The sequence below is a fragment of the Cetorhinus maximus genome, chromosome 20, assembly GCF_964194155.1.
Source record: "Cetorhinus maximus chromosome 20, sCetMax3.hap1.1, whole genome shotgun sequence".
Lineage (NCBI taxonomy): Eukaryota > Metazoa > Chordata > Chondrichthyes > Lamniformes > Cetorhinidae > Cetorhinus > Cetorhinus maximus.
Window position 1 is genome coordinate 6,890,637 of NC_135898.1, and position 18,575 is coordinate 6,909,211.

Sequence of the window (18,575 nt, forward strand, 5' to 3'; positions counted from 1 at the left end):
TCACCCCCAAAGCCCTGCAAACCATTGACTTTCCAGAATGGATCACGCCTCCGTCTGTATGAGAGATCTATACTGATGTGGAACAAAGCAGGTAAATGAAACAGGGGGGATCACTATCAGTGATAATTGAATTAAATGGCAGAACAGGACCGAGAGGCTGAATGGCCTCCACCTGTTTCTTAAGATCTAGTTCATATCCTGATTTATTGATGTACGGTAGCCCACACAGTAGAGTGAGGACAGTTTTATGTCACCTTTATTCAACACATATATAAAAATATATCATTTTATAGTCTATATACTGCATTAATTATTTATTTTAAAATAATATTTTTAAACAGAAGTCTTTCCATTCCGGGCCTTTGATGGGTTTTGATCAGTGACACCCACACTCCTCCACGATCATGTCCTTGTGATGGCTCAGCACCACCTCCCAGTCCTTGTAGTATAACATGGACAAAGGGCTCATCTTGACCGGCACACAGGACGTACACGGCACACGTTCTGGCCGGAAGGATTTCAGCAAACTCTGCAATTAAAAAAGCAAAGTCTGCAATTAAAAAAAGGAGATTGAGAGAGGGAGAGAGATCAGAACAAGTTCCTTTTGCGCTCTGAGGACAGGGAGGAAGAGAGTAGCAATGGCAGCTTGACTTTCCTGTGAAGAAAGTTCCTCTGGGCAGAGGAGTTTACAGGAAGATTTAATCGAGTTCCTCAAAATTGTGAAGGCTTTAGGTAAGAGTAGAGAGGGAGAAAGTGGTTACGTTGATCAGTAACCAGAGAACGTAGATTTCAGATAATTGGCAAAACAATCAGTGGGAAGATGAGGAGAATTTTTTTAGACTGCGTTGTTCAGATCTGGAACGTTCTGCCTGAAAGGGTGGTGGAAGCAGATTAATCGTAACTTTCAGAAGGGAATTGGATAAACACTTGAACAGGAAACATTACAAGACAATGGAGAAAAGTCAGGGGGGGAATGGAAATAATTGGATAGCTCTTTCAAAGAGCCAACGCAGGCATGATGGACTGAATGGCCTCCTTCAACTCTGTACAAGTGACTGGTGATGAGGGACCGGGACAGTGAGTAGGGGACGAGGAGATTGGGAGCTTGGTTGAAGTGATGCATTTTGAGAAGCTTCCTAAAAGAGGAGATGGGGGGTATTCAGGAATGGAAACCCAGGAATAAAAAAACAGGGTGAAGTGATCCAAGCAAGCGAAGGCCAGTGTTGGGGTAATGGTCTGCCAAGAAAACACAAGAGCGGGGAATGCGGAGATCAGAGTGTTTGGAAGGACTGTACGACCATGGGAGATTGTTGGAACAAGGCTGGGCCAGGCCATGGAGAACTCTGAAATGGCACAACATAGCACAGTGAGCAAAAAGCAAAGCAGGACTTTGTGTGGGACAGGGTACAAGTTTTGACCAAGTTGCGAGTTTAGGAGGGTGAAGGAGAGAAGAGGAGAGGGCTGGAGGAGCCAGCTCTAGAGCTGTGAAAGGCTTTAGGTTATGAGAGCTTCAGTGGGGAATACTCTGAGGTTGGCAGGGGAGAAAGCAATGCAATGCTGCTGTGGAGATCATAAACTGACTTGGAAATATATCACCGTTCCTTCACTGTCGCTGCGTCAAAATTTTGGAACTCCCTCCCTAATAGCACTGTGGGTGTACCTACACCACATGGACTGCAGCGGTTCAAGAAGGCAGCTCACCACCACCTTCTCAAGGGCAACTAGGGATGGGCAATAAATGATGGCCTAGTTAGTGATGCCCGCATCCCTTGAATGAATTAAAAAAAAACTATGAAATGCAATGGACAGGATAGCCTTGGGATATTGTTTTAAATTTCAGCCACTTTGACACTGGGAGATCGACCTCTGCCAATGCGACAATGTGCAGGGCTGATTCCAGCTCCCTTATCCCAGAAATAGAATCGTGGGTCCAGTTTGTCATGGGCCTACGCCATGGAAAGGGAGCCTGACCTTGGAGCCGGAACTAAAACCATTCTAGTGTGAACACACCTGGGGTGCACGACTTACGGACTTGCAATTGACTTAGTGGGGAAATGGTCCTCAAATGGGGGGTAAGGAGGAGCTTGTCATTGGAAGAGTGGCGAAAGTTTGGAATAATCTGCCTGGTGGAAATGTTTGCACATAAACCGGGATATTCCGATAGAACCTTGAGGGACTTTAATGGGCTGAATGGCTTCATTCATCCTTGACTTTTCTTCCAGTGCTTGCTGCATCATTGAGAACCTGGGTAATCCGTGGGGCCACTGGATAGAGAATGAGTGAAGCAATATCAGTCAGGAACTTTTTATCATTCGTTCATGGGATGTGGGCATCGCTGGTTAGACCAGCCTTTATTGCCCACCCCTAATTCCCCTTGAGAAGGTGGTGGTGAGCTGCCTTCTTGAACCGCTGCAGTCTATGTGGTGTAGGTACACCCACAGTGCTGTTAGGGAGGGAGTTCCAGGATGTTGACCCAGCGACTATAACCAGATAAAGGTATTGTAAGAAGACAGCTCTGAGTTAAAAGACTGAAAAAAGCAAATCCCACTTTTGGGAGCAAATCTGGCTTATTATTCATTCTCAGGGTGTGAGCATCGCTGGCAGGTCCAGCATTTACTGCTCAACCTGAGAAGGTGGTGATGGTGGTGGTGGTGAACCACTGGGAGTGGTTTGTACAACTCAGTGACTCGGCCACGACTGAGCACAGTTTAGAGTCACAAGCTGGAGTCACATATTGTCCAGACCAGGGAAGGACGGCATCTTTCCTATCTGTAAGGACATGAAGCAGATGGATTGTAGGAAAGGAAAAGAGGTACTCATACTGAAGGTTCATGGAAAAATGTTTGACATTTGAGAAATGTTAATCCAGAGATATTAGTTTCATTTTTACAATGGTTGAGCTGAATATTTAAAAGGGTTAACTTTAACTTTGGTCGTTTGTGCTAAATGGATTTGACACCTCAGGAGAGATCTGTGAATGGCAGCTCAGTTCAGTGCTCAGCAAAGGACTCAGTTTCACACCCTTACGCCCTCATCTCAATGAATTTCGGGCTCGGCATGATGCTGAACTCTTCTTCTGCCACCTTCATCTCCGTGCTCACTTCTTTGGGCAGGAGTTCTCTCCCCGTTCAATGGATCCTTTTACCCACCTCCAATATTCTCCCTCCACCTGGACCCCTCCCTCTGGATTCTTACCTTCTCTTGATCTTTTCATTAAGAACTGTCGGCATGACATTAGTCGTTTCAATTTCTCTGCTCTTCTCACCCATTCTAACCTGTCTCTCTCTGAACTTGCTGCACTCCGTTCTCTCAGGTCCAACCCCAACATTGTCATCAAACCCGCTGACAAGGGTGGTGCTGTTGTTGTCTGGCGCACTGACCTCTACCTCGCAGAGGCTGAGCGTCAACTTGCGGACACTTCCTCCTACCTCCCCCTGGACCATGACCCCACCACTGAACATCAAGCTATTGTTTCCAGGATTGTCACTGACCTCATCTCCTCTGGAGATCTTCCTTCCACAGCTTCCAACCTGATAGTCTCCCAACCTCGGGCGGCCCACTTCTGCCTCCTACCCAAAATCCACAAACAGGACTGTCCTGGCAGACCAATTGTGTCAGCCTGTTCCTGCACCACGGAACTCATTTCTCGCTATCTTGACTCCATTCTCTCTCCCCTTGTCCAGTCCCTTCCCACCTACATCCGTGATTCCTCTGACACCCTACATCATATCAACAATTTTCCAGTTCCTTGGCCCCAACTGCCTCCTCTTCACCATGGACGTCCAATCCCTCTACACCTCCATCCCCCACTGGGATGGTCTGATGGCTCTCCGTTTCTTCCTCGAACAGAGGCCCGAACAATCCCCATCCACCACTACTCTCCTCCGTCTGGCTGAACTTGTTCTCACACTGAACAATTTCTCCTTTAACTCCTCTCACTTCCTCCAAATAAAAGGTGTGGCTATGGGTACCCGCATGGGCCCCAGCTATGCCTGTCTCTTTATGGGGTATGTGGAACATTCCTTGTTCCAGTCCTACTCAGGCCCCCTCCCACAACTCTTTCTCCGGTACATCGATGATTACTTCGGTGCTACTAAATGCCCTTGTCGGGACCTGGAAAAATTTATTAATTTTGCTTCCAATTTCCACCCCTCCATCATTTTCACATGGTCCATCTCTGACACTTCCCTTCCCTTCCTTGACCTCTCTGTCTCAATTTCTGGTGATAGACTGTCCACCAATATCCATTACAAGCCTACCGACTTCCACAGCTACCTTGACTACAGCTCCTCACACCCCGCTTCCTGTAAGGACTCCACCCCATTCTCTCAGTTCCTTTGCCTCCGTCGCATCTGTTCTGATGATGCCACTTTCAAAAACAGTTCCTCTGACATGTCCTCCTTCTTCCTTAGCCGAGGTTTTCCACCCATGGTGGTTGACAGGACCCTCAACCGTGTCCGGCCCATCTCCCGCGCATCCGCCCTCACACCTTCTCCTCCCTCCCAGAAACATGATAGGGTCCCCCTTGTCCTCACTTATCACCCCACCAGCCTCCGCATTCAAAGGATCATCCTCGGCCATTTCCGCCAACTCCAGCATGATGCCACCACCAAACACATCTTCCCTTCACCCCCCCGGCGGCATTCTGTAGGGATCGTTCCCTCCGTGACACCCTGGTCCACTCCTCCATCACCCCCTACACCTCAACCCCCTCCCATGTCACCTTCCCATGCAACCGCAGAAGATGCAACACCTGCCCCTTCACTTCCCCTCTCCTGACCGTCCAAGGACCCAAACACTCACTTCAAGTGAAGCAGCATTTCACTTGCACTTCCCTAAACTTAGTCTACTGCATTCGTTGCTCCCAATGCGGTTTCCTCTACATTGGAGAGACCAAACGCAGACTGGGTGACCGCTTTACAGAACACCTTCGGTCTGTCCGCAAGCATTACCCAGACCTCCCTGTCGCTTGCCATTTCAACACTCCACCCTGCTCTCATGCCCACATGTCCGTCCCTGGCCTGCTGCAATGTTCCAGTGAAGCTCAATGCAAACTGGAGGAACAGGACCTCATCTTCCGACTAGGCACTTTACAGCCTTCCAGACTGAATATTGAGTTCAACAATTTTAGATCATGAACTCTCTCCTCCATCCCCACCCCCTTTCTGATTTTCCCCTTCCTTTTTGTTTTTTCCAATAATTTATATAGATTTTTCTTTTCCCACCTATTTCCATTATTTTTAAATGTATTTCCATCCATTGTTTTATCTCTACCTTTTAGCCTATTTCGATCCCTTCCCCCCACCCCACCCCCACTAGAGCTATCTGTACCTTGCTTGTCCTGCTTTCTACCCTTAATTAGCACATTCCTTAGATATTATCACCACCTTCAACACCTCTTTGTCCTTTTGTCTATAACATCTTTTGGTTATCTCCACCTATCACTGGCCCTCTATCCAGCTCTTCTTGTCCGAACTCCCCCCCCCCCCCCCCCCCCCCCCCCCCCCCCACCCCAACCCTTTAAAGCAGCTTATATTTCACCCCTTCTCTATTTTTAATTAGTTCTGTCGAAGAGTCATGCGGACTCGAAACGTCAACTGTGTTCCAATCCACCGATGCTGCCAGACCTGCTGAGTTTTTCCAGTATTTTTGTTTTTGTTTTGGATTTCCAGCATCCGCAGTTCTTTGCTTTTATATATATGTGAATGGCAGCTGATCTGATACTGTCTGTTTCACATTGTCACTCAAACTCACAATTACCCCTAAAACAGACCCTCTTTTCCAATAATTCTGGATCAAATGCCCTCCCAGGGAAGTGAGGGTATCTCTTCCTTCTCACCTGCATGTACGCATGGTTGGTTGGCATGAAAGTCTCGTCCAAGGGTGAGGGACATTCTCCCCCACATCTGTAGGCATTGAAGGTTTTGGGGTATATGACCCATCCTCCCCAGCCGATCTGGTCAAAGTTCACTTCCATGTCCATCCGTCGACACAGGGACTGGTCTCTCACTGACGTGCTGTTTCCCATGTTCAGTCTTTCCTTCCTGTTTCTTTTCTGCCTCCTGCTGTTGCCATCCTCGCTGTCCTTGGCAGCCGCTTGGAACTTGGAGTGTTGCACAGTCCTCAGGAGTGTGGAGGAGATCCCCCCGGCCTCCGTTCTGTTCTTCTCGAAGAACACCACCATCATGATCTGCTCTGCGCTCCTGTGAGGGGGCTTGCTCCGGCTGCCCATCGCTGCCAGCTTGGCAAACTTCTCCCACAGGCGCTGCTGGTGCTCCCTGTTTCCCTGGCAATCTTCGGAGGGGGGCTGCTGAAGACCCTGCCTCCCGGGTGCCTCGTGCGGAGGGGACTCCTGGCTCAGCCCGCTGCTCAGGAGGCTGGTGATGTTGAATACCTTCCAGTTTGAGCTGACGGCGGAAGGGTTCGCAGCGAAGGAGCCAAGGGGCAAGCGATCGTGGCACGTCCTGTTGCCGTTGCACTTGTAGCTGTGGCTGTGGTTGATGAGAACTGTGGTGTTGTGACAGGCGGAGAAGGGAGGCAGCCGGATTCTGAGCTCGGCAAACTGCACGGAGGCACGGTCGGCAATGGAGGTCACGTCGAAATCAAATGTCCAGGTCCCTCCGCTCTGATTCCAACCTGAAAGAGGAAGGGTTTGAGTTACAGAAGCTTACAGCACACAGGGAGGCTATTTGGCCCTTCGAAAGAGCAGTCATGCTTAATCCCATATCCCGGCTCTTTGTCCGCAACCCTGGAAGTTCTTCATCCTCAAATACTCTCAAGTAGAAAGAGCGTAGACATTGTTCAACAACGAAAGGTGAAGGTTCACTTACTTCACCTTCTGCCATCATGCCAGTTGCATGATACAACGATAATGGAGTCAACAAAGCACTCCATCTTATCAATTATCCCGCACCAGAACCCCCCCCAACACCCTGCCACCCCCAGTGATGGAGCGATTTACAACCTAGGCCCAAAGTTAAGCTGTTCCTCCAAGCTCCACCATGATTGGCTTTCCCAGCTCAGTTGATGGTCATGTGAACGGCCAACATTCAGTGTTAAAGTTCACATGCGAACAATGGCCCTTTGGGTAAGGGGGTGAAAGGTCGACTGGGGCCTCCAAAACCCCAATGATGGAAGAAGGTAAGAAAGTGGGTGGAAATTGAGCTGAGAGAAGGACAGATGGTCAGCTCCTTCCTAACTGCCTCGATTGTTTTTCACCCATTGTGGGTCAGCCAATGAAAAATATCAAGAAATGAAATGGTGAGGAAGAGACACTAATTGACTAGAAATTAGTCATAATTTTCACATCAGCGTTGATGCAAACTTACCCCTGGGGCTTAAAGGGTTAAATGGTGTGAGCAGGTTGGATAAACTGAGTTTGTATTCCCTTGAGTTGTGAAGGGTGGGGGATTAGCTGATCAAGGTACTTAACATGTTGTGAGAAGGTTGATATTGAGAAAGTATCTCCTTTGGTGGAGGACTCAAAAAGACGAGGGGACATAATCTTCAAATTAGAGCCAAGCTGTTTTTGGAATGAAATCAGTAAGCATTCCTTCACTCAGTGGGTAACAGGGATCTGGAATCTCTCCCCCCCCCCAAGAAGGTTGTGAATGTTGGAATTGGACCTAAAGACTGAGACCATGGGACGTGCGTGAGGTCAGAGCACAAGGCAGGTAGACGGGATTAAGATACAGATCAGCCAGATTGAACATAATGGCAGAACAGGCTCGATGGGCTGAATGGCCTCCTTCTAATCAGCTCTGGTGCCATGTTCACGTTTGAATGGGTTTCTCGATAGATTTGAAAATGATTTGGAAGGGTGTGTCAGATTTATTCGAGTGCTACCGCAATCTCGGTGGAGACTCTGCTGCGGTGCTGAGGGAATGCTGCCCTGTCGGAGGTGCCATCTTTCAGATGAAACATTCAACCAAGGGCAGTCCACCCTGTCAGGCAAGGGTATAAGATCCCACGGTCGCAGGTCCTCCCCGGGGTCCTGGCCAATCACTGCCATGCTGATTCTCTGGTCGGTGGCCCATTGCCTGTTGTGGGATCTTACTGTGTGAAAAGGGTCTGCCGCATTTTCTGCATGGCAACACGGATCACACTTCCAAATGCACTCCGGGCTATTCCGAGGTGGCGAAAGGCGCTACCTCAATGCGAATTCTTTTCTCCAAAGTAAGGTTCTGAAGAACTGTCAGGGGCCAGTCTCTCCACAGACACTAACAGATCTAGCACGAGGGGCTGAATGGCCTCTCTTTGTGCTGTGAGCACTGTCTGATTCGGTGTGTCTGACCTTCTTTGGGGGGGCGGGGGGGGAATGCTTTCTGGTGGAAGTCCAGCTGCTGCTGAAGAGGACACTAACATTACCAATAACATGGACCCATGGCTGAGGGCTGGATTGGTCTGTGGGAAAGGGAGGGAGGAGGATCCCGGTGAGCATGTCAGCCGGGCCGGCTATCCGGCAGCTGGCTGCGAGTGCTCAGGCTGTCGGCACTCTTGCCCGGGCAGATACTGCTGTCAGCTCCCCATCATCCCCTGTCCTGCTCATGGGCTCGGGGGGAGGGGGGGACATCTGGCCTCAGGACCCCTGGAGGGTTTGGGGTGGAACAGAGTCCCAAAGGGAATTTCACAAGGAGAGCAGCGAGCGAAATAGAGAGAGAGAGAGAGAGAGTGGGAGAGAGAGAAAGAGAGAGAGTGTGGGAGAGAGAGAGTGTGGGAGAGAGAGAGAAAAAGAGAGAGTGGGAGGGAGAGAGAAAGAAAGAGAGTGGGAGAGAAAGAGAAAGTAAGAGTGGGAGAGAGAGAGAGAAAGAAAGAGAGTGGGAGAGAAAGAGAAAGAAAGAGTGGGAGAGAGAGAGAAAGAAAGAGTGGGAGAGAAAGAGAAAGAATGAGTGGGAGAGAGAGAAAGAGAGTGGGGGAGAGAGAGAAAGAAAGAGAGTGGGAGAGAGAGAAAGAGAGAGAGTGGGAGAGAGAGAGAAAGAGAGAGAGAAATAGAGAAAGAGAGAAAGAGAGAGTGGGAGAGAGAGAGAAATAGGGAGAGAGAGAGAAATAGAGAGAGAGAGAGAGAGAGAAAGAGGGACGAAGGTTTCTCCAGTTTGACTTCAGGACAATCAAAATGCTGCGGATGCTGGAGATCTGAAATATATAAAAAAAACACAGAAAGTGCTGGAAAGAAATCTCAGCGGGTCTGGCAGCATCTGTGCAGAGAGAGAGAGAGAGAGGTTCACCCTTCCCAAATTGTGTGACTCTTCAGAGCTGTTCCCGTTCTGAAGGAGAGTCACAAGGACTCGAAACGTTAACTATCTCTGTCTCTCTCTCTCTCTCTCTCTGCACAGATGCTCCAAATCCGCAGTGTTTCGCTTTTCTGGTCACCTTCCCAGCCTGTGTGACCCTTGCCCAGTTTTTCCAGCCCCTGGATCACGGAAGCCTTACCTCTGGCCAGGAGGCTGACCACTTGTCCGGCCTGGAGGAGGGCGGTGTGCTCCAGGGCTGACATCTGAGCGCCTCCCCTCCCGCTCACTGCCCTGTACAACTCGATCATGTACAGGGGGCTCTGCCTGGGTCCGGAGCCCCTCGCCCTCGGCTCCCCCCTCTGTGCCCTCCCGGCTGGCTGGCGCTGGCTGCCCTGCTCCTGTGCCCGGCTCGGGACGCCCAGGAGCCCGGCACCCAACAGGAGGAGGGTGACCCTGGCTGCGAGGTGGTGGTGGTGCTGCTGCTGCTGCTGCTGCTGGAGGCGGCGGCGAGACATCCCGGGGTCCCGAGCAGCAGAGACTGGAGCGCCAGAGAGTCAGGGCTGCTCCTTATGTGCACACGCTCAGCCCTTTGATCTGTCCGCCTCTCCACTGCCTCCCGATGGGCACAGACCTCATTTCCTCCACTTCAATACACACAAGTTCAGTGTCCCCAGTCTCAGGTCACAGCCTCTGTGCCACAAACACCACACACACCCCCACAATTCGGATGAAGAGTCCATACAGACTCCAAACGTTGTCTCTGTCTTCCTTTCCACAGATGCTGAGTTTTTCCAGCTACTTTTGTTTTGGTCTCATCACAATAAACCCTTCCCCTTGTTCCATCCTGAACCTTCACCCTCTTCCCAAGCCCCTCTCTCTTTCTCTCTCTCTCTGTCTCCCAAGAAAAAATCCCTCTTCCTCGCCGGGCAAAAGTGAAAACAGTCAGAGATCCAGCAGCAGGAGAGAGTGAGAGGCAGCGGGATGTTCAATTGGGGCCGGTGGGGGCCGATGCCATCCCCTGAGAAACCCTCCTTTTCGTTCAATCTTCCAAAGAGGGGTTTATCCGTTTGACGGTGATCTTTGGAGGTGATATGTAAGAGGCTGTGAGGTTATAGAGGTTTGTGACATGAAATCCAAATCCTGGTTGAGCTGTTTGTGGGTGAACTGAGTCAATTGGGGAGTGATGGGGACTGAGCTGGTTGTCCTCAGCTCATCCAGTTCATCCTCAACACAAATAAAAATACCTGGAGAAACTCAGCAGGTCTGGCAGCATCTGCAGAGAGGGACACAGTTAACGTTTCGAGTCCGAATGACCCTTCAACAGAACAGAGTCATTCGGACTCGAAACGTTAACTGTGTCCCTCTCTGCAGATGCTGCCAGACCTGCTGAGTATTTTCCAGATATTTTTATTTTTGTTGTGGATTTCCAGCACCCGCAGTTTTTTTTTGCTTTTATCCCAGTTCATCCTCACTCTCCCCAGCTCCCTGGACAAGCCGAGTTCCCTTTACTCCCGAGTGCTGGCTATAGAGAGAGAGAGAGAGAGCAGGGGGGTGTGAATTAAACAGTCCTCAGACTGTTCGGGCCCATGATCAGATCAGCTTTGTCCAAATTAGATCATTCTATAAAGAGCGGCCTCATTCGATCCAGCCCATAATGCGTCCCAAATAACCGACTTTATCATCACCCTCTTCATCATCTCTCTCTCTCTCACCCAGGCTGCCTCTTCCCCCGGGTGAGACCAAGTCCATAACTCGGCACCTACAAATTAGACAGGAGCTGAGGCCTGAAATGCTCTGCAAATGCAAATGGGAAGCTTTATAATTAGGAATTAAAGTCGGAAAGCCGACAGGGTGACTTGCAGGTCCCAGCACGTTCACTGCTTGGGGGGTGGGAAGGGGATACATTTCATCCCAGTAAGGGAGTGAGTTACCGGCCCCTTTGAACTGAGCAGCGCAAACGACCTGCTAATGGTCGGCGGCTTCATTTCATTATCTGCTCATTTCTCTCTCTGGTGTCAGCGACGTTGCACAATTCCTTTGTGATCAGATTTCCCCCACCATCCCACCCCCCAAAATCCGCAATCAGGTGAAAAGAAAAAAGAAAAGCCCCGCAAATTCTGTGCAGAGAGTGGGACTTTCAGACCAGTCACTTCAGCAGCCTTTATGAAAATGTTGTCACAACCCCTGGCGGTTCAGCCCATGTGGGGAAGTGATGTTGCTTCAGCAGCTCAGGACTCATCCAAACCTTGTTTTCCTTTTCAAGTCTATTCCCACCACCCCCCCCCACCCCCGGTTTGTCAAACACTCCAACTGAAGTTCCAATTCAATGTATTGAATTGAATAGGCCAGAAACAGGCCACTCGGCCCAACTGGTCTGTGCTGGTCTTTGTGCTCCGCACCAGCCCCCTGCTACCACCCCCCCCCCTCCCTCTTCATCTCACCCCATCAACATATCCTTCCCAATCCTGGGATGATTGAAGAGTCCACGCAGACTCGAAACGTTAACTCTGTCTTTCTCTCCACAGATGCTGTCAGAGCTGCTGAGTTTCTCCAGCTATTTTTGTTTTTGTTTCAAATTTCCGGCGTCCGCAGTATTTTGCTTTTAACACATCCTTCTATTTCCTCCATCCTCCTCGTGTGTCTATCCAGCTTCCCCTTAAATACATCTATCCTATTCGCCTCAACCACTCCATGTGGGAGCGAGTTCCACATTCTTCCCACTCTCTGGGTAAAGAAGTTTCTCCTGAGTTCCCCATCGGATTTATCAGTGACTGTCTTGTATTGATGACCCCCTCGCTTTGGACTCCCCTGTAAATGCAAACACTTTCTCCATTCGTCTAGATTCTAAAAAGTAGAATGCCGAGACAGATGCAGGAAAGACCCAAACCTCCCTGTCGCTTGCCATTTTAACACTCCACCCTGCTCTCTTGCCCACATGTCTGTCCTTGGCTTGCTGCATTGTTCCAGTGAAGCCCAACGCAAACTGGAGGAACAGCACCTCATCTTCCGACTAGGCACTTTACAGCCTTCTGGATTGAATATTGAATTCAACAACTTTAGGTCTTGAACTCCCTCCTCCATCCCCAGCCCCTTTCCGTTTCTTCCCCCTCCCTTTTGTTTTTTCCAATAATTTATATAGATTTTTCTTTTCCCACCTATTTCCATTATTTTTAAATCTATACCTGTAATGCCCTGTCAGTCTTTCCACCCCACTCCCACTAGAGCTGTACCTTGAGTGTCCTGCCATCCAATCTTAATTAGCACATTCTCTTAGATAATATCACCACCTTCAACACCTCTTTGTTCCTTTGTCTTTGACATCTTTTGATTATCTGCTCCTATCACTGCTTGCTTGTCCCTACAACCACCCCCTCCCCCCCCCTCCAAACTTCTCTCCCACCCCCCACCTTAAACCAACTTAAATTTCACCCGTCTCCTAATTTTGCCCAGTTCTGTTGAAGGGTCATGAGGACTCGAAACGTCAACTCTTTTCTTCTCCGCCGATGCTGCCAGACCTGCTGAGTTTTTCCAGGTAATTCTGTTTTTGTTTCGTGCAGGATTCCGGTTGGAAACCTGCAAGGATTTTTGTGGTTCCAGAGGGCAGCGTGCACTGAGTGTCTGAATGTCCCCAAAATACTCCGAAGCTTCGGGTTTGAATTCTGATTGGAGAATGACCAGCGGTCACAAGATTGCAGTCTGCTGCTGGCCTGCTCCAGCTGAAATGCTGACGCTTTTCCGGCTCTGTTGCATGATTTCCATTGTGGAAAAACTGGGACATTTTATAAAATCAAAATTGGGTGAAATAGGCCGAGCCATTAAAGGGTTAACACTAAGATAAAAGCAAAATACTGCCGATGCTGGAAATCTGAAACTAAAACAAAAATAGCCGGAAAAACTCAGCAGGTCTGACAGCATCTGCGGAGAGAAACACAGTTAACGTTTCCAGTCCATATGACTCTTCATCAGAAAGGGTTAACATATTGACCAGATTTTGTCATTACTATTATTGCCCCAGCTGCTGACTCCAGGAATTAAACATTCCTGTGAAGGTCAACCAAGAGACAAAAGCCCATGACTGTTTAATAAAAGAATATATACTATTGTTTCTTTACTGTTGTTGAACCATTTTGCTTCATTGTTCTAAAATATCTTGGGGTTCAGGGAGAAAGGGTTGGGAGAGGCTGGGTTGGGGGCTCTGCAACAGCAACAGGAGAACAAAATCCTTTGTACACAGCAAGTGTTAGGATGTTAATGCACTGACCAAGACTATGGTGTAGGGAGATTGAATACTGAGTGTGGTGTAGGGAGATTGAACACAGAGTGTGGTGGAGGGAGATTGAACAGGGTGTGGCGGAGGGAGATTGAAAACAGGGTGTGGTGGAGGGAGATTGAACACAGAGTGTGGTGGAGGGAGATTGAACACTGAGTGTGGTGGAGGGAGATTGAACACAGAGTGTGGTGTAGGGAGATTGAACACTGAGTGTGGTGGAGGTAGATTGAACACAGAGTGTGGTGTAGGGAGATTGAACACTGAGTGCGGTGGAGGGAGATTGAACAGGGTGTGGCGGAGGGAGATTGAACACAGAGTGTGGTGGAGGGAGATTGAATGCTGAGAGTGTGGTGTAGGGAGATTGAACACAGAGTGTGGTGGAGGGAGATTGAACACAGAGTGTGGTGTAGGGAGATTGAACACAGAGTGTGGTGTAGGGAGATTGAACACAGAGTGTGGTGGAAGGAGATTGAACGCTGAGAGTGTGGTGTAGGGAGATTGAACACAGAGTGTGGTGTAGGGAGATTGAACACAGAGTGTGGTGTAGGGAGATTGAACACAGAGTGTGGCGGAGGTAGATTGAACACAGAGTGTGGAAGAGGGAGATTGAACACAGAGTGTGGTGGAGGGAGATTGAACACAGAGTGTGGTGGAGGGAGATTGAACACTGAGTGTGGTGGAGGGAGATTGAACACTGAGAGTGGCGGAGGGAGATTGAACACAGAATCTCAAAATCACAGAAGGAGACCATTCGGCCCATCGTGTCTGCACCAGCTCTCCACATGAGGATTATGACCTCCTGCCATTTCCCTGCTTTTTCCCCCTGCACATAGTTTCTATTCACATAATCATCGAATGCCCTGTTGAATGCCTCAATTGTGCTGCCTGAGAGTGTGGTGGAGATAGATCAAATCATGACTTTCAAGAGAATTGGATAAGCACCCCAAGAGAAAAAATATATATTTACAGGGATACAGAAAAGACGGGGAAGTGGAGGTAGATGGCACAGGCATGATGGGCTGACTGGCCTCTTTCTGGACTTCTATATGATTGTTCACATTTAATAGGTGTGACATTTGACAGTTCTCCATTTCACAGTGGATAGTGAGCATCCAGATACATTGTCACCTCATCTGATGGCTGCTGGCTCCCTCCCTTCAAGAGGGATCTGGACTAGGGAAGGGATCCAATAATTGAGCAGTTAAACAGCACATAACCCATGTAATCGTCAGAGAGGAATTTTCTACTCCATTTGGTCCTGGATTTTTACCTCTCCCAGGGTATGGCTTAGTTTGCGGGTGGGAAGGGGTGTTGTGTGTCTGGGTGGAGTGGGGGACAGGATGGACTCCTGGTAGAGAAAGTCCAGAGCTATTATGACTGGGTGTGACAGGCTCGATCTTTCCCCTCCAACTTGTTCCTGGGACCAACCTCGTGGTCTCTCAACTCTATTTCCACCAAACTGCTGACCCTATTCACCGGTAAAGGAATATTTCCTTCTTCTCTGCTACTGTTCCACCCACCCTCCCCACACATTCAAATCTGCCAGATCAGCCCATCTCCTCAAAAAACCCACCCTTGACCTCTCTGTGCTTGAAACCTCTGCCCCATCTCTGACTTCCCTTAACTAATGCCCCATCTCCAACTCCCCTTAACTACTGACCCATCTCCAACATCCCTTAACTACTGCCCCATCTTCAACTTCTCTTAACTACTGCCCCATCTCCAACTTCCCTTAACTACTGCCCCATCTCCAACTTCCCTTAACCACTGTCCCATCTCCAACTCCCCTTAACCACTGCCCCATCACCAACTTCCCTTAACTACTGCCCCATCTCCAACTTCCCTTAACTACTGCCCCATCTCCAACTTCCCTTAACTACTACTCCATCTCTAACTTCTTTAACTACTGCCTCATCTCCAACTCCCCTTAACCACTGCCCCATCTCCAACTTCCATTAACCACTGCCCCATCTTCAACTTCCCTTAACTACTGCCCCATCTCCAACTTCCCTTAACTACTGCCCCATCTCCAACTTCCCTTAACCACTGTCCCATCTCCAACTCCCCTTAACCACTGCCCCATCTCCAACTTCCCTTAACTACTGCCCCATCTCCAACTTCCCTTAACTACTGCCCCATCTCCAACTTCCTTTAACCACTGCCCCATGTTCAACTTCCTTTAACCACTGCCCCATCTTCAACTTCTCTTAACTACTGCCCCATCTCCAACTTACCTTAACCACTGCCCCATCTCCAACTTCCCTTAACCACTGCCCATCTCCAACATCCCTTAACTACTGCCCCATCTCCAATTTCCCTTAACTACTGCCCCATCTCCAACTTCCCTTAACTATTGCCCTATCTCCAACTTCCTTTTACCACTGTCCTATCTTCAACTTCCTTTAACTACTGCCCCATCTTCAACTTCCCTTAACTACTGCCCCATCTCCAACTTCCCTTAACTACTGCCCCATCTGCAACTTCCCTTAACCACTGCCCCATCTCCAACTTCCCTTAACTACTGACCCATCTACAACTTCCCTTAACCACTGCCCCATCTCCAACTTCCCTTAACTACTGCCCCATCTCCAACTTCCCTTAACTACTGCCCCATCTCCAACTTCCCTTAACTACTGCCCCATCTCCAACTTCCTTTAACCACTGCCCCATGTTCAACTTCCTTTAACCACTGCCCCATCTTCAACTTCGCTTAACTACTGCCCCATCTCCAACTTCCCTTAACTATTGCCCCATCTCCAACTTTCTTTTACCACTGCCCCATCTTCAACTTCCTTTAACCACTGCCCCATCTCCAACTTCCCTTAACTGCTGCCCCATCTCCAACTTCCCTTAACTACTGCCCCATCTCCAACTTCTCTTAACTACTACCCCATCTCCAACTTCCCTTAACTACTGCCCCATCTCCAACTTCCCTTAACCACTGCCCCATCTCCAACTTCCCTTAACTACTGCCCCATCTCCACCTTCCCTTTACCACTGCCCCATCTCCAACTTCCTTTAACTACTGACCCATCTCCAACTTCGCTTAACTACTGCCCCATCTCCAACTTCCTTTAACCACTGCCCCATGTTCAACTTCCTTTAACCACTGCCCCATCTTCAACTTCCCTTAACTACTGCCCCATCTCCAACTTCCTTTAACTACTGCCCCATCTCCAACTTCCCTTAACTACTGCCCCATCTCCAACTTCCCTTAACCACTGCCCCATCTCCAACTTCCCTTAACCACTGCCCCATCTCCAACTTCTCTTAACTACTGCCCCATCTCCAACTTCCCTTAAACACTGCCCCATCTCCAACTTCCCTTAACTACTGCCCCATCTCCAACTTCCCTTAACTACTGCCCCAGCTCCAACTTCCCTTAACTACTACCCCATCTCCAACTTCCCTTAACTACTGCCCCATCTCCAACTTCCCTTAACCACTGCCCCATCTCCAACTTCCCTTAACTACTGCCCCATCTCCACCCTCCCTTTACCACTGCCCCATCTCCAACTTCCCTTAACTACTGCCCCATCTCCAACTTCCCTTAACTACTGCCCCATCTCCAACTTCCCTTAACTACTGCCCCATCTCCAACTTCCCTTAACCACTGCCCCATCTCCAACTTCCCTTAACTACTGCCCCATCTCCAACTTCCCTTAACCACTGCCCCATCACCAACTTCCCTTAACCACTGTCCCATCTCCAACTTTCCTTAACCACTGCCCCATCTCCAACTTCCCTTAACTACTGCCCCATCTCCAATTTCCCTTAACTACTGCCCCATCTCCAAATTCCCTTAACTACTGCCACATCTCCAACTTTCCTTAACCACTGCCCCATCTCCAACTTCCCTTAACTACTGCCCCATCTCCAACTTCCCTTGCCCCACTTAAGCCGTTGAACATGCTGTCGACTCCTGAATCTGTGTCCATCTTTCCCAAAGCTTCTCCAGATAGGTTTTCATTCCCTGCAGCACTGACAGAATTGAAATGGCCCTTACTTTAGTCGCAATTAATATCCTATGTGATTGTAGTAAACCATCCATCTTCATTCAGTTTTTATTCTTTCACAGGATGTGGGCGTCGCTGGCTAGACCAGCATTTATTGCCCATCCCTAGTTGCCCTTGAGAAGGTGGTGGTGAGCTGCCTTCTTGAACCATTGCAGTCCATGTGGTGTCAGGGAGGGTGTTCCAGGATTTTAACCCAGCGACAGTGAAGGAACGGTGATATATTTCCAAGTCCGGATGGTGAGTGGCTTGGAGGGGAACTTGCAGATGGTGGTGTTCCCATGGGTCTGCTGCTCTTGTGCCTCGAGGTGTTGGAGGTCCACTTCCCCTACCTTTCTCAAAAGGTCACCATCGAAGATGAGATCCAGCACAGAACCAGCTGTGCCAGTGCAACCTTCCTCACAACCGGGTCTTTGAAAATGAAGATCTCCAGAAGAGGTCAAAGGCTTTAGTCCACAACACTTGATATATCCACCCTTCTGTATTGCAGTGAGATTCGGGTACTGGAGAATTTTCACCAGCGCTGTCTCCACAGGATACACAAAGTCAAGTGAGAGGACAGGCGGACAAACTCCAGTATCATCACTGAAGCCGATTCCTCCAACATCACAACCATCATCTTGTGAAATCAGCTTCACTGGTCTGGACACGGCATCCACGTGTCAAATAATCGGCTTCTGAAGCAAATCCTCTCTTCATAACTTGAGGAAGACAGCTGATCTCAAGAAGGACACGGAAAATGTTTCAGGGACATTCAGAAAGCCTTATTGCAAAGGAGTAAAATTGACATTGGCGCCATCAGACAGCGCCTCATCCAACAAGTTACAACTCAGTCGGAAACTGACCGCGTAAACTCTGCTGCGGAGAGATGAGAAAAGTGTAAGAGAGTGGTTACCTGGCTTGAGAACCCTCTCTTGCTCAGGACAACTCTTGTCCCCTCTGCCCAAAGGCCTGTGGCTCCAGAATGAGCCAACTGTGGACACACAAATCATGAAGCATGCCAGACATCTCCATCATTTCCAGGGAGTGACGACGATGAGGTCGCAGGTTTGGAAGGTGCTG

The 18,575-nt window shown here is 49.2% G+C and overlaps 1 protein-coding gene across 1 annotated transcript; it reads right to left on the bottom strand.

Moving 5' to 3' along the window:
- Positions 1-240: 240 nt before the first annotated feature.
- LOC144694738 (nodal homolog 2-A-like) lies at positions 241-9,745 on the bottom strand. The gene is made up of 3 exons (XM_078565312.1): positions 9,430-9,745; positions 5,840-6,636; positions 241-529 (listed from the first exon to the last, which is right to left on the bottom strand). The coding sequence occupies exons 1-3, from the start codon at positions 9,743-9,745 to the stop codon at positions 377-379; spliced, it is 1,266 nt and encodes a 421-aa protein (XP_078421438.1). The 3' UTR covers positions 241-376.
- Between the last annotated feature and the right edge of the window lie 8,830 nt (positions 9,746-18,575).